Source organism: Anolis sagrei, chromosome 1, assembly GCF_037176765.1.
Source record: "Anolis sagrei isolate rAnoSag1 chromosome 1, rAnoSag1.mat, whole genome shotgun sequence".
Lineage (NCBI taxonomy): Eukaryota > Metazoa > Chordata > Lepidosauria > Squamata > Dactyloidae > Anolis > Anolis sagrei.
In genome coordinates, this window is record NC_090021.1 from 192,309,688 (window position 1) to 192,325,657 (window position 15,970).

Below are 15,970 nucleotides of genomic sequence, written 5' to 3' on the forward strand. Positions count from 1 at the left end.
AAATGACCTTGGAGGGCTGTATCCAGCCCCTGGGCCTTAGTTTGAGGACCCCTGCAGTGTAGCACTTGGGAGACAGAGGGTTTGGGTTGTCACTCTGCCTTCTGCCTGCTAGGAGATTTATTTCTCTCCTCGCCTGAGACAGTCCTGCCCGCTCTATTGCAGACAGCCAAAGGCCCTCGTGATGCGTGTTTCCCTCAAAAGAAAACACGAGGTCAGCCTCCCCGCGGCTGGTCGAATGAAGAGGCCCCTCGCCATCAGTTATCACTTGGGTGAAGAGTTGGGCCTCCTCGCAAGACAAATCCAAACGGTGGCCTTCCTAAGTATTTTAAATAACAGCAGTACGATACGATAACTTTGGGAAACACTCCTTGGCAGGAGAGGCAGGCGACCCAGGACTCTTTCTTGGTAGGGGGTTGTATTGGATGGACCACAAGGCCTCTTCCAACCCTGTGACTCTGTGGGAGCAAAGGACGAGGAGTAGCAGCTAGGGAAGGGAGCCAAGAAGCAAAGGCAACCTGTCCAGTGGGAGCAGCAAGCAGGGCTTGGGCAGGGCAGCTGGTGTATTATTATTATCCTTATCATTATTATTGATCTGCCCGGCTGGCTCTACTCGGGAATATCTCAATAGGAATTGCCCTTCAGTGGGAAAATATGCGCAAAAGCAGGGAGGCAAGAGCATCCTGTGGACAACAAGTCCTCATTATAGACTATTCGGATCCAACCTCGGGTGCAGCTTGGATCTTGTGGAGACCCCCTAAATCTATAAAATATATATCGTGGTTTAATGGATAGTGGGTATGGGGTACTAGATATTTTTAAACGGAGTGATGATTGATGGCGAGGGAAAATAGTGTCGCATAGAAGAGTGCAAACCTGAGGCAGCTCCTGCTTTGTGAATATTTGTGTAAAAGACGTGATGTCAATAGGTGAAGAAGCCTCACATGGCGCAATGGGTGAGACCCTTGTGCCGGCCGAACGGCTGACCGAAAGGTCGGAGATTCCAATCGGGGAGCAGGGTGAGCTCTTGTCTGTCAGCTCCAGCTTCCCATGTGGGGACATGATAGAAGCCTCCCACAGGATGCAGGCCCGTAGCGGGGGGGGGGGGGTTCAGGGGGTTCAGTCCGCCCCCCAAATTATCCGGGTGGTCCGCGAGAAGGCCTTACTGGTACATTATTTAAACTGTTATTTTTATTCATATCATGATCTGATCATCATGCTCAGTATATCCTGTATGCATGGGGCTATTGGGATAACAATACAAAAGGTTTGCTAGGGTAGATCCTGAGCCCCCCCCCCCAAATCAAACTCACCCCCCCCCCCCCAATCAAAATCCTGGCTACGAGCCTGACAGGATGGTAAAACATCTGGGCGTCCCCCGGGCAACATCCTTTCAGGTGGCCAATTCTCCCACACCAGAAGCGACTTGCAGTTTCTCAAGTCGCTCCTGACACGGAAAAAAAAGTAGTTGAAACCAGTAGCCTATTGAAATGCCTGCTTCTGCACAACCATGACAGAGCCACGAGCTGCCTCGGGTTTTCAATCTGGTTTGGGGATGAGGTTAGGGCAGACCTGCATTTCCTACTTGGGTATCAAAAAGCAGCAGTAATAAATAACCCTCCTCACACAACTCCCTTCTGCCGCGGCCAAAAAGATTGCAATGGTTTGTGGTTTGTCCTTACTAGGGGCAAGGTGTAATAGTGCGATGTTGGGGAACTGAAACCCTTTGGCACGCCGGATGTGTAGACAGTGTATTATTCCGCGGCGCTTTCCTTTTCCTTAAGGATTGATGAGGGTCTTTTGCGGGCGACCCCTCTTTCTCGGCCCCAGGCCAGGAAAAGAGCTTAACCCGACGTTTATTTCCCACTTAATGCACTGAATGAATTGCTTGATGGAGGAGGAAAACGGGGTGGGAAGTCAGGGCTGTCCCTCTTCTGCTTCTTTTCCAAGCGGGAGTCTGTGGCCCCTTCCACACAGCTGAATTACATCCCACATTATCTGCTTTGAAGTGGGATATATGGCAGGGCCCTTCCACACAGCCCTATATCCCAGAATATCAAGGTAGAAAATCTCACAATATCTGCTTTGAAATGGGTTATCTGAGTCCACGCTGCCATATATATATTCCAGTTCAAAACAGGTTTTTTTCAGCTGTTTGGATAACCCAGTTCAAAGCAGTTATTGTGGGATTTTCTGCCTTGATATTCTGGGTTATATGGCTGTGTGGAAGGGCCCTATGCAAACTGGAAGGGGGAAAATCACTGTAGTTTTAAAGCTCGGGGGGGGGGGGGCTCCTTTTGTTGGATGGAGATGGCAGATTTTTTAAGACCGGCTTTGGAAGGAAGATCCGAGTCAGGAGAAATGCCTCTAGAACATGGCCATATAGCCCGAAAAAACCCACAAGAACGAAGATCCGAGTCCTTGCTTACAGCATTTCCTTCTCGATTTGATCCTGGAGAGGGAAATCACCCGAGAGAGCTTTCAAAAAAACAATTTAAGATGGCGAAGGTGAAGAATAAATTATTACTAATTGAAAGGTAAATAAAACAGGTGACTTTTCCCATCCCGCATTCCCTCGTGGGTCGTTCCAATAAATAATCCATCCCTCCCCGAAGAGAAGGGGAGCTCTCTATTTATGTTGTCATTGATTAATTCCCGCGACATCATTTGATTTCGATTTGGAACGATTTGATTCTAATTTAATTAGCATGTAATTTGGATGTACATAATTACTGTAATTATGACATTCAGGTAAGGCAGCTTTAGGCTGAAAGGCAATTTCAAAAAAATATAAAATAAATTATTATTTTTCCCCTCCCCGCCCTCCCTCCCTCCCTCCTTCTAGTTTCCCCTCCTTCCATCCCTCCCTTGGCAAAACCAGGAAGGAAGGAAGGAAGGAAGGAAAGAAGGAAGGGGCAAGGGCTCGCCAAATGGCAATTAGCCCGCCTTGGGTGGGAAATGGGAGGCTGGGAAGCTGGCAGCCAGGCAAAAAAAGCCCCAAGGAGGATCAAGGGCAAGGTGAACGTGGCCTGGCCATGCCCGGGGGAGCTCCCATTCCTCACTCCAGCCCAATATTATTTTCCCCAATTGTTCATCACTTAGAGTTGATCATGACTTGATTATATTTAATAAAGATTTGTTCACATGTGCAGTCACTCCCAAAATATGCTGAAAACCTATACAAAGCGTCATCTCACATATTTAAACCTTCCCCGTATCCAGGAGCCTTAAAGCAGACTTGGGCCAACTTGGGCCCTTCTCCAGGTGTTTTGGACTTCAACTCCCACCATTCCTAACAGCCTCAGGCCCCTTCCTTTCCCCCCTCAGCGGGGCTGAGGCTGTTAGGAATGGTGGGAGTTGAAGTCCAAAACACCTGGAGAAAGGCCCAAGTTGGTCCATGTCTGTTTTCAAAAGTGGTGGACAAAGCTAACCCAACTCTTCTTTGGAAGTGTGACCTGCCCAAATCTGGGGCATGAAAACAACGACTTAATTTGGTGTGTGTGCCCAGGGCCCCTTCCACACAGCTGAATAAAACCCCACATTTTCTGCTTTGAACTGGGATATATGGCAATGTGGACTCAGATAACCCAGGACCTTTCTACACAGTCCTGTATCCCAGAATATCAAGGCAGAAAATCCCACAATATCTGAGTGTAGACTGAAATAACTCAGTTCAAAGCAGACAATGTGGAATTTTCTGCCTTGATATTCTGGATTATATGGCTGTGTGGAAGGACCATCAGATCATCCAGTTTCAAAGCAGATGTTGTGGGATTTTCTGCTTGATATTCTGGGATATAGGGCTGTGTGGAAGGCCCCCCACTTCAAAGCAGATATTGTGGGATTTTCTGCCTTGATGTTCTGGGTTATATGGCTGTGTGGAAGGGTCCTATGCCTTTTTCTTGGAATATTCCAGCTAGCAGTTTGAGTTCTGTGAAATGGCAGTCTGTCTGGTTGTGTTTTGGCTGTGGAGATGGCTCTTCTTCCACTCGATTGCTTTGCTGCCTTCCTCATCTGGGAGAGCAAATCTCCTTCCAGCGGTTTCCCCACATCCAGGGCCCTTCCACACAGCCCTATATCCCAGAATATCAAGGTAAAAAATCCCACAAGATCTGCTTTGAACTGGGTTATCTGAAGGCCCTTCCACACAGCCATATAATCCAGAATATCAAGGCAGAAAATTCCACATTTTTATTCAGCTGTGTGGAAGCATCCCTAGAAGGCACACTGAGGGCCCTTCCACACAGCCCTTTATCCCAGAATATCAAGGCAAGAAATCCCACATTGTCTGAGTGTGGACTCAGATAACCTAGTTAAAAGCAGATATTGTGTGATTTTTCTGAGAAATCCCACATTGTCTGAGTGTGGACTCAGATAACCTAGTTAAAAGCAGATATTGTGGGATTTTTCTGCCTTGATATCCTAGGATATAGGGCTGTGTGGAAGGGCTCTCAGTGTGCCTTCTAGGGATGCTTCCACACAGCTGAATAAAATATCCGATATTATCTGCTTTGAACTGGGATATATGGCAGTGTGGACTCAGGTAACCCAGTTCAAAGCAGATCTTGTGAGCTTTTCTGCCTTGATATTCTGGGTTACATGACTGTGTGGAAGGACCGTACTCTCAAAGCCGAAAAGGGTTAGGCCCCTTCCACACAGATAAATAAAATATCCCACTTTTTCTGCTTTGAACTGGAACATATGGCAGTGTGGACTCAGATATCCCTGTTCAAAGCAGATATTGTGGGATTTTCTGCCCTAATATTCTTGGTTACATGGCTGTGTGTTTTGTGTCCCACTGTGGTAGTAATAATGGCGGCAACTCTTCAACCCTTTCCCTCCTCGCGCCCGCCATGGCGGCCATTTTGTGGAAGCGCTACACGGGTGTGCCTCCAAAGTTGTGGCTAAAAAATCTAGGGAAAGAAACTTCTGTTTTTTAGATGAAAGAAAGTCAGGCGCCATTAGGAAGTCTAGTCTCCCAGGTGAGACTTCTGAAGAGAGCTGTGGAGGTGGAGAAAAAGGCGAGACTTTCGCAACCATTTGAGCACCAGGCTCAACTCGTGAGGCATTTTCGCCTGAGGGATCTTTCCACACAGCCCTGTAACCTAGAATACCAAGGCAGGAAATCCCACATTATCTGAGTGTGGACTCAAATAATGCAGTTCAAAGCAGATCTTGTGGGCTTTTCTGCCTTGATATTCTGAGCTATAGGGCTGTGTGGGAGGGCCCTCAGCCTCAGGCCCTTTCCTCCCCCCCCCCCCCCCGCTTAAGCGGCTGAGGGGGGAAAGGAAGGGGCCTGAGGCTGAGGGCCCTTCTACACAGCCCTATATCCCAGAACATCAAGGCAGAAAAGCCCACAAGATCTGCTTTGAACTGGGTTGTCTGAGTCCACACTGCCATATATCCCAGTTCAAAGGCAGATAATGTTGGATTTTCTGTCTTCATATTCTGGGATATAGGGCTGTGTGGAAGGGCCCTGAGGCAACAACTTAAATCCTCCCGCACCAGGAATAAATAACAACGTCGGTTGAAAGAAAACTCAGGCCTAGTAGCATCAGTGAAGATATGGAGAATTTACTTGAATAATGGAATATTTCTGTCTTAAGGGTTATTATGGAGAGAAGAGCTAGCTAGAGAACAATTTGAGTCCTGATTTGGACAACCTCTAGATGGCGCCAAAGAGCCAGAAATGACAAGCCTCCTTTCTCCTTCCCTTCACTTTCTCATTCCCAAAGTGTGTGTCAAATATAAAAGCAAACCAGAGTTTGCACGTTTAAAAAGAAATGCGTTTAGGATGTTATTCATCCCCTAAGAAAATTTCCAGCTCAATTATTCCGGCTCAAAATTAAACACTTAGTATACCAATTAGCCAAATAAGAGGGATTTTCTGTTACGCTTTCCTTCATCTCCGTTTTAGGAGCATGGAAAGATATCTTGGGTAAATAATGCTAGTGCACAGATAACGGCTACAAATAAATAAGAGCTAAGGTAGCCTCGTGTGGGCCTTTAAATAGCAACCTGCAAACAGCCAGGTACCCTCTGGTATTTACAATAATTTCAGTCATTTAAACCGCCATACTTCATACAGCAAAGGGATGGAAACGCGCATTGAAAGGAGAAAGCAGTAACTTGAAGGGAGAGCATATTTTCGTTTGACTCTGAGGCCCCTTCTACACTGCCATATAATCCAGATTGTCTGCACTGAAGTGGATTATATGACTCTACACTGCCAGATAATGCAGTTCAAAGCAAATAATAATAATAATAATAATAATCTTTATTTATATAGATCATCTCCCCGAGGGGATTCAGAGCGTTTCCCAGGTACCATCACAAAACATACAAAGTAAAACAACATAACCATAAGATTCACAAAACACAATCTGGATGTTTTGTGGCAGTGTATTCTACATGGGAGAGGTTGGCACAAAATGTCCCTTTTGGATCCCAGAATATCAAGGCAGAAAATCCCACAAGATCTGCTTTGAATTGGCCCTATATACCAGAATATCAAGGCAGAAAATATCACAATATCTGCTTTGAACTGGGTTATCTGAGTCCGCACTGCCATATATTCCCGTTCAAAGTAACCCAGAATATCAAGGCAGGAAATCCCACATTATCTGAGTGTGGATTCAAATAACCCAATTCAAAGCTGATTTTGTGGGCTTTTCTGCCTTGATGTTCTGGGATATAGGGCTGTGTGGAAGGGCCCTGGGTTATCTGAGTTCATATTCAGATAATCTGGGATTGCCTGCCTTGATATTCTGGGATATAGGGCTGTGTGGAAGGGCCTTGAGAGATTGCAAATTGTGTCCCCTATTTTCCCCTCTAGTTTGCCAAAATCGGCTCTCAAGCTTCAATCTCCAGGCGCATGGATACAAATAATAAACGTACAAATAGGCACAGAAATAATTTCGTCTTAATCTGAAACCATTGAGAAGAAATAAATTCTTCCTCAAGGAATTCCCCCCTTCTTCCCCTTTAAATGCCTTATAGCGAAAACACCTTCCTTTTCCCCTCCTCTCTCCCCTCTGCCGTCTATGTTCTTGAGTCCCGAAATCCAATCTGTTTCCAGCCGCCCTGGGAGGAAACTCTCCGCCTCGCCCTCTCCTCTCCGTTTGTGGGGAGCCTGGAAATGATGGACGTTTTCTGACCCGCGGGGGCAACCGGGCGATGCAAAGAGGTCCTTGATCACTGAGCTGAAGAATGGTCACCCCGGGGCTGGCAGAAAGGGGACCCGGAGGGAGAGCCCTTTGATCTGTTTTATTGCAGCGCCCAAACAAAGCTGACTCCTGCCCAACACCCGGCGAGGACGCATTCCTCTCCTCACAAACCCCACAACAACAGCAGCAGAAGCAGCAGCACAACTGTGGCTGCGGAGGAGCGAGCGAGCGGGGAGGGAAGCCGCACCCTGGGGCCGCTCACAAGCTCACAAAGCTCCCTGTTTGTTTGCTTTACCCCCGGCGGAGCGTGCCCCCTTCCTTCCTCTCCCCCCTCCTCCAACAAACAAAAACCCCAACACCTCCCAGTAACAGAGAAGAATTCTTTCTCTCACCTTGGACATTATTTCACAGATATAGAAACCCCACTTGCCTAGTTCCCAACAGACCTCACCATCTCTGAAGATGCTTGCCATAGATGCGGGCGAAACGTCAGGAGAGAATGCTTCTGGAACAGGGTCTTATACAGCCCGGAAAACTCACATATCTTCCTCCCACCCTGGACATTATTCCGCGGATATATAAACCCCACTTGCCTACCTTCCAACAAACCTCACAACCTCTGAGGATGACTGCCATAGATGTGGGCAAAACGTTAGGAGAGAATGCTTCTGGAAAAGGGTCTTATACAGCCCGGAAAACTCACACATCTTCCTCCCACCCTGGACATTATTCCACAGATATAGAAACCTCACTTGCCTAGTTCCCAACGGACCTCACAACCTCTGAGGATGCCTGCCATAGATGCAGGCGAAATGTCAGGAGAGAATGCTTCTGGAACAGGGTCTTATACAGCCTGGAAAACTCACATATCTTTCTTCCACCCTGGACATTAGTCCACAGATATAGAAACCCCACTTGCCTACTTTCCAACAGATCTCACAACCTCTGAAGACGCCTGCCATAGATGCGGGCGAAACGTCAGGAGAGAATGCTTCTGGAACAGGGCCATACAGCCCGGAAAACTCACAGCAACCCAGTGATTCCGGCCATGAAAGCCTTCCACAATACCTCCCACTGCTCCCAGTAAACACACCCCAAAGGGAGGGGGAAGAAGGGCAGAGAGACATGAGGGGCTTTGGGGAGGCTCAGCCACTTCACAAGTGCCCCTCAAACGCTCACAATCACGCACGGCAAGAGGATAAAACAGACCAGCACGAGTGGAGGAGAAGGAAGGGGTCGACCCACGCTTCGGGGGAAAAAAAGACTGAAGCTAGAGACGATTACCGCCACTAAGAAAAGAAATAGATGAATCACACTGAAATTGCTTTCCCTCCCCTGGAAATTAAAATAAATCCCGTCTGTCAGCCTTTTTTTTCCCCCTCCCCAACTCGCGCGTTCGCCTCCTTATTGTCCTGCCCGGAGAAACGATTTCGCCCCCGTTTCTGTGGCTGCATTTGAGGACAATTACCGAAGGGGCAGCTAAATGCGGGCTTGCTTCGCTAGACAGACACAACAGATGTTTTGATTCAGAGCCCTTTCCTTCAGCTTGGCTCGCCCGCTGCCAGCAAAATCCCCGCTTTTTTCCCTGGATTATAAGGCATGAATATAGATCTAACTTCATAAAAAATGGGAGAGTTTGTCCCCCTCTTCTCCCATTTCCCCCCTTGCTTCACTTTCCGCAATTAAAGTCGGAGGAGGGAGAAAAGGAGATTGGAAAGATTTGGAAAGAGAGAGAGAGATAGAAGGTCTAATACTGCGCCCGTGGAGTTGGTGGTCAGAAGACAAAGGGGAGGGAAAATAATTTTCATTTCAATAATTGCCTTCTGGTCAATTTAACTGTGGCTTGTTTTTGAAAAGAGAAGGCCTAAATGAGATTCCTGTCCCAAATGTGTTCCCAGGCCTCACCCGAGGCTTTAATTATTCCTGAGGCTCTTCTCTCCCCCTTTTCCCCTTTCCCTTCAGAATCAGACGCTGCACTGAGTAATCACAAAGAAGTCAGGGAGCATCCTTGAACCCTTTTCAATAGCAGAGCCACTGATATTCAAATAACAGGCGAGAGGAGCATTTGACTGCATTGGGGAGGGTCTGCATGGGGGGGGGGGGGAGAGAGAGAGACAAGCATTTCCAATCCACTATTTGCATAGATCAACCGCCTTTTGAGGGGAAAAAGGAAGGGGGGGGGGGAAAGGAGCAGTTGTCTTCCATCACATTCACATTCAGGAGCCCGGCTATCAAATCAAGTGCTTCGTTTGGGAGGCTTTTCTTTTCTTTTTTCCCCCTCAAAAACGTTTACGTTTTATCTCGCGTTTGCCCTTTTACCGTTTGACATGCAAATTCGGGCGCAGTTAATTTAGACAATTAAAAGGGATCTTCAAGGGAAGCTTTTGTCCCCGAGAATTTTCTGAGAGGGTTTTTTCTCCCCCGCGGGACCAGCTGAGATAAAGTTGGCCAGAACAAATGATGTCTAGGAGATTAATTAGATATTTGATAAGACATGAATCCCTAATAAGGGAATACAAGGCACAGGGGGCTGCGGTGTGCTCCAAGTCAAAATTAATAACATTTAACAAGGTTTTCATTTAGGCATGAAATGTCTTTTCCGGAGGATTGACTCCAGCGATTGATTCCCCCAGGAATGGCTTCCTTCCCTCTAACCTGGGAGACCTAACGCGGAGAATAAACAGTATTTAAGGAACAATTCCCACTATTTTATTTTATTTTATTAATCGGCTTCAGGATCAAGGCTGGTTTTTAAAAACTTTAGAGAAGGGATGCCGCGTTTGTTTGTTTTTTAAGCAACAGACACGTCAGTTTAGCAAGTTGCATTTTAGAAAGAGTAGCCTCAGATGCAGTCTGTTCAAAGCAATGGGACTTTTGGGTTGCTTTGAGTTTTCTGGGCTGTATGGTCATATCCCAGAAACATTCTCCCCATGATCCAGAAGCTGTTTCTCTCACATCTCTGGCAGGCATCCTCAGACGGTGAGGTCTGTTGGACACTAGGCAAGTGGGATATAGATATAGATATAGATGTATAGATATATATCTGTGGAATGATGTCCAGGCTGGGAGAAAACGCTCTTGTCTGTTTGAAGTGCGAATGTTGCAATTGGCCACCTTGATTAGCATTGTATATGTTTCCAACAGACCTCACAACCTCTGAGGATGCCTGTCATAGATGTGGGAGAAACGTCAGGAGAGAATGCTTCTGGAACGTGGCTATACAGCCCAGAAAACTCACATATCTTTCTCCCACCCTGGACATTCAACAGATATATAAACCTCACTCGCCTATTTATCTAACTATTGATCGATCAATCTATCTCACATCAACCCAATAATAATGATGGTGATTATGATGATGAAGCATTATCTCCTGATGTTTCTCCCACATCTATGCCAAGCATCCTCAGAGGTTGTGAGGTCTGTTGGAAACTAGGCAAGCGAGGTTTATATATCTGTGGAATAATGTCTAGAGTGGGAGAAAGAACCCTTGTCTGTTTGAGACAGGTGTGAATGTTGCAGTTGGCCACATTAATTAGCATTTAATCTATTTCCAACAGACCACTCAACCTCTGAGGATGCCTGCCATAGATGTGGGAGAAACGTCAGGAGAAAATGCTTCTGGAACATGACCATACAAGCCAGAAAGAACAGATCTTTCTCCCACCCTGGACATAATTCCACAGATATAAAAACCTCACTTGCCTATAAAAATAGATAGAATAAGAGATATAAAACTTACAGCAACCAAATAACAATAATAATAATAATAATAATAATAATAATAATGAAGCATTCTCTCGTGACGTTTCGCCCACATCTATGGCAGGCATCCACAGAGGTCTGTTGGAAACTAGGAAATTGGGTTTATATATCTGATGAATGTCCAGGGTGGGAAAAATATATGAGTTTTCTGGGTTGAATGGAGAAACATATTCAGTGCTAGCTAATCAAGATGGCCAATTGCCTCCAATAGAGCAAAGTTCTTTTTCCCACCCTGGACATTTAAGACCTCTCAACCTCTGAGGATGCCTGCCATAGATGCGGGCGAAACGTCAGGAAAGAATGCTTCTGGAACATGGTCAGACAGCTCGGAAAACTCACAGCAACCCAGTGATTCTGACCATGAAAGCCTTCGATTTTGGACTGACTTCCATTAGGATGCAGACTCGCAATCCTAAGAGGCTGCTCTTAGCAAGGTTGTTTAGTTATGGTGTACCCTTTGTCTTGAGCGATTTCGACTGATTTCACGACTCATAACAATTACTGAATTTCATTGTTTTTATTCCATGTTGCCTTAGGAATAAGTTCTACTGATCCCTGGTGACTGCATTTCAGATCCCAGCCTTAATATCTGCACCTGATAAGAAAGACAACCCCAGAAAGGGGTGCCTTCCTTCCTCAGATCTGGTTGGGTGGGTGGAGGGAAATGAAACCCCAGAGCGCATTATTCAGAGTCCTTTAATAATACCAAAATGAAAATATTATGTCAAGTTTCCCCTGCCCGCCATCCCCAATACAGATAAACGCATTTAAATTCTTTTATGCCACCTTAACTTACTGGTGTGAGTGAATTTTTTTTAAACTCAACGTTTTAAATATCTTTTACATATATACCGACCTCCACAAAGTGCATCAGAAATAATAATAATAATAATAATTTTTTTTTGTTTTAAAAAAACCTCCCCTGAATTTCAGGAATTCACCCCCGGGGGAAGAAAACTTATTGGAACTGACATTTACAAGAGGGGAAAAAAGAGAGAGCACAACCCTCCGTCCGTCTTTGTGCGGTTCAGGGTCCCTATTTATACACATATTGGATGAACTGCAGAGAGAGAAATTGTCTCTGACGTCTCCCAGTTTGATTTCTCACCTTGAGCTTCTGTGCATGAGTGTGTGTGTGTGTGTTTATGAGTGAGAGCACGACGGAGCTGTCTTTCAATCTGAAATATCAAAGGGGGATTGATTGTAGATCTCCTCCAATACTGCAGTCGTCTGTTTACACAGTTATAATAATCCACTCCAAACGGCTGCACCTTGCAAAGGTCCTGGGTGGCAGGTTTGTTTGGAGTTCAGCTTGGGTTTTGGAGAAAGAGAGAGAACGGTGGCCTGGGTTTAGGTGGATCTGGGGATTTTCCCAGCCACTTCCCTCATTCTTCAAGCACTGGTTTTGTTTGGGAGTAGGGGGAAAAGGGGGTATTTTTGTGTGTGTTTGCGTCTCTGTCCTCTGGGCCTGGCCCCAGTCTTTGTCCAATCAGAGTCTTTTAACAAAAGTCATCAAACTCGCTTTTTTTCTCCTTCACTTTTCGGCCCACTCCCAAAACTGAGCGGAGGGTGGGGAAAATGTGGGCTCCAAACGGCGGAGGGCTTGGGCTCCTGAGCCGGCGCACGCGCGGTTGGGGGGCGGCGAGGCAGCTGGGCGCGCGGCGGTCAGACAATTGGGCGCGCGGCGGTCGGACAGCTGGACGCGCGCGCAGGCGCCCCTTTCTGGGCTTTTCCTCCTTTTCCTGGCGCGCTTTGCCCCCGCCTAAACTTTTCTCAGTGCCGCCTTCGCCGCCTCCGCCGAGTCCTGCTTTCGTGATGGGCGGCCTAGGGGTCGTTGGGCCCGGCCGTGGAGTCCTTCCCCCTCGCCTCGTGGAGCAGCAGGTCGGGCGACTCGGAGCGGGGCGTCTCCAGGTTGCTGGCGTCCGTGTCGCTGTCGCTGCCCTTCTTCCCGCTTCCGCCTCCCCCTCCGCCGTTGTGCGTCTTGATGTGCTTGCTGAGGTGGTCGCTGCGCATGAAGCGCTTGTTGCAGACCGGGCAGGCGAAGCGCTTCTCGCCCGTGTGAGTCCGCAGGTGCCTCTGGAGCTCGTCGGAGCGGGTGAAGCGCTTCCCGCAGAAGAGCCAGTTGCAGACGAAGGGCCGCTCGCCCGTGTGCCAGCGCAGGTGCGCCTTGAGGTGCGACGTCTTGCCGTAGACCTTGCCGCAGCCCGGGATGTGGCAGCTGTGCAGGCCCTTGCGGCGGAGGCTCGCCCCCGCCGGGCCCAGCCGCTCGGCCTCCTGGCAGTTGGGGCAGTCGCAGGTGGCGCGCCCCGAGTAGCGCCTCGCCGAGCGCGCCGCCGCCGAGCTCGAGCCCCCGCCGCCGCCGCCCACCGCCGCCGCGGCCGCCGCTGCCGCCGCCGCCCCGGAGATCATGGCGCTGACAGCGGCGCTGGAGTCCGAGTAGGCCGAGGCGGGCAGGACGGGCTTGAAGCCCTCCTGCGCGGCCAGCAGGTGCTGCCCGGTGGAGAGCAGCGCCGTGGGGCTGAAGGCCGAGTGCGTGAGCGATCCGAAGTCGGCGGCGTTGTAGGCGCCCAGCTGGGAGTGGAGCGCGGCCTGCGGGGCGGCCGAGTGCAGCCCGCCGGCCGCCGAGGAGGGGTTCTGCACCTCCAGCCAGGAGCCCGGGTTGGCGTGCACGTCCCACCAGGAGGAGGCCGCCCCGTTGGCCACCTCCCCGGCCGCCGCCGAGAGCGTGGAGTGGAAGCCCGACTTGTACCACGACTCGTAGGGGTGCGCCATGCCCACGCGCGGGTACAGCCCCTCCGCCGCCGAGCTGTGCACCTTGGAGATGAAGGCCGACTGCCCGCCGGGCACGTCCTGCGGCGACATCCCGCCCGCCGCCGCCGCGTTGGAGAAGAGCCCGCTGTAGTCGCTGCTGAAGGCCGAGGAGGAGGAGGGCGGCGAGGCGGAGGCCAGGCAGAAGGCGCTGCTGTTGGCCCCGCCGCCCCCGCCGCCGCCCCCGCCCGCCCCGCCGCCCAAGGCGCCCGCCCCGCGGCTCGAGGCCACCGCGAAGCCCGACAGGCTGGAGCCCAGGTTGCAGCTGGAGCCCGAGCGCTTCCACGGGTGGAAGCTGCCCTTGGCGAAGGCGCTCGACTCCGGCAGCGTGGTCAGCGGGCTGGTGTTGCCGATCTTGTTGCAGGTGGCGGCCAGCATGGCCAGAGGAGTCGTCCCGAATCGTGGCTCTTCCTGAAGCGGGACAAGGAAAGGAGGGAGGCAGGCAGGCAGGGAGGGACACACAGAGAGAGGGAGGCAGGAGGGACACGCCGTCAAACTCCAGCACAACTAGTAGCACCTCCCCCCCCCCCTCACTCCCCAGAGGGAACAACATCTACTCTCAAGTATTGTCGAAGGCATTCATGGCCGGAAGCACTGGAAAGTTTTTCGGGCTGTATGGCCATATTCCAGAAGCATTCTCTCCTGACGTTTCGCCTCCATCTTTGGCAGGCATCCTCAGAGGTTGTGAGATCTGTTGGAAATCTTCTACTCTAAAGCTAAGCGCAACGCTTCTCACCGCTGCCAAAGGAGAGTGAGGAAAACGCAACCTCCCCCCCCAAAAAAAACAAAAAACAAAAAAACAACCTCGGTTTGATCTCTTTTAGGACTTGACTTCCACACAGTCATATAACCCAGAATATCAAGGCAGGAAATCCAACAAGATTTGCTTTGAGCTGCGTCCACATTATTTTATAATCCAATTCAGTGTATACTTTATATAGCTGTGTGGACAGGGCCTTAATGTTCAGAAGCAACGCTCGCAAACCGAGCTATTGCGCCCTAAAACAATCCGAACTGAAGCTTGAATCGACACTGTTTGAACTGCAGTGGAAATCCAAGCCCACGGAGACAAATCCACACAAATCAACGCCGCGTTTCGTTTTAATTTCACTTCATTTTACTTTCCGATTACCACCTCACATTTAATTTTCCACGGCTGTTCTTTAAATGCCGTGGGAGGGTGTGGGAAAGGTGGAAGCAAATCTATGCAGGCGAAACATCAGGAGAAAATGCTTCTGGAACATACAAAACCCACAGCAACCCACAAAGCTATGCCGTGAAAGGGAGACGGGGAACCTGTAGGGTTTGTCAGGACTGGCATGGATGCAAGCAAACGAAAGCTAAGCCGTCGAAAAATCGATTGGAAAGCAGGGTAGAGGTATCAAAACAAGCCAAAGCCCTGATGGCATGCAAACTAAGCTATCTTAAAAAAGAAGGCTCTAAACGAAAATGCGGGGGAGAGGAAACGGATTTTTGTCCTCTTGAGCTGCTCACTCAAAGCCAAAACAGAGGAGCCGCCGTCCGATTGGTGCCAATTGCGGGCGAAGCAACAAGTTTCGGGTTGCGCCCCCCAAGGAGTGAGACCAACCGAGGCCGACTTACCCCGAGTATAGACGTAGCCATAGCCAGGTCCCTTGGCGGGGCGCGGGGATCGGAAAGGAGCCTCTCTCTCTCTCCGTCTCAGTCTCTCTCTCTCTCTCTCTCTCTCTCTGTGCCTGGGCGCGGGAGCGTGCGCGGGTTCCCTCCGGCTTCCCGCCTCTTCCTCCTCCTCCTCCTCTTCCGTCCTCCGCCTGGCACCAAGCGCACGCTCTCCTGGCTCCGGACCGCTAAACTCAGCCTAAGTGCCGGGAGCGCCCTCTTTGAAGTACCGCTGGCTGGGACTCTCGGCCAATGAGGGTGGAGAAAGGACAAGCAGGAGTCGCCCCGCAGCCAATCAGAACGCGCCGGAGAGGCAAGAACCAGGGCTTCTGGGCGCGTGCCAGTCAAAGGCATGGATTTGGGGTGGGAGGGGGGAAAAAGAGAGAAGAGGGAAGCGCGCGGGATCACGCCAATGAGCTTTGTTTTGTTTTGTTTTGTTTTTTAAAAAAAGAATTACATTACAATTAACTTTAAGGGAGGGGAAAAATAAATAAGAGGAAGCCCAGGCTTGTGACCGACCGGCCCGCCGTGGTCTTTCCCCTTTCTCCCGGCCCCATTTCTAATGGTTAGAATGAATGATTGTAATTCGGCTTCTC

General features: G+C 49.5%; 1 protein-coding gene across 1 annotated transcript; it reads right to left on the reverse strand.

The window, feature by feature from the left end:
* Positions 1 to 12,670: 12,670 nt before the first annotated feature.
* SP9 (Sp9 transcription factor) lies at positions 12,671 to 15,731 on the reverse strand. Its single transcript, XM_060754985.2, has 2 exons — positions 15,339 to 15,731; positions 12,671 to 14,147 (listed from the first exon to the last, which is right to left on the reverse strand). The coding sequence occupies exons 1-2, from the start codon at positions 15,357 to 15,359 to the stop codon at positions 12,753 to 12,755; spliced, it is 1,416 nt and encodes a 471-aa protein (XP_060610968.1). The 5' UTR covers positions 15,360 to 15,731; the 3' UTR covers positions 12,671 to 12,752.
* Between the last annotated feature and the right edge of the window lie 239 nt (positions 15,732 to 15,970).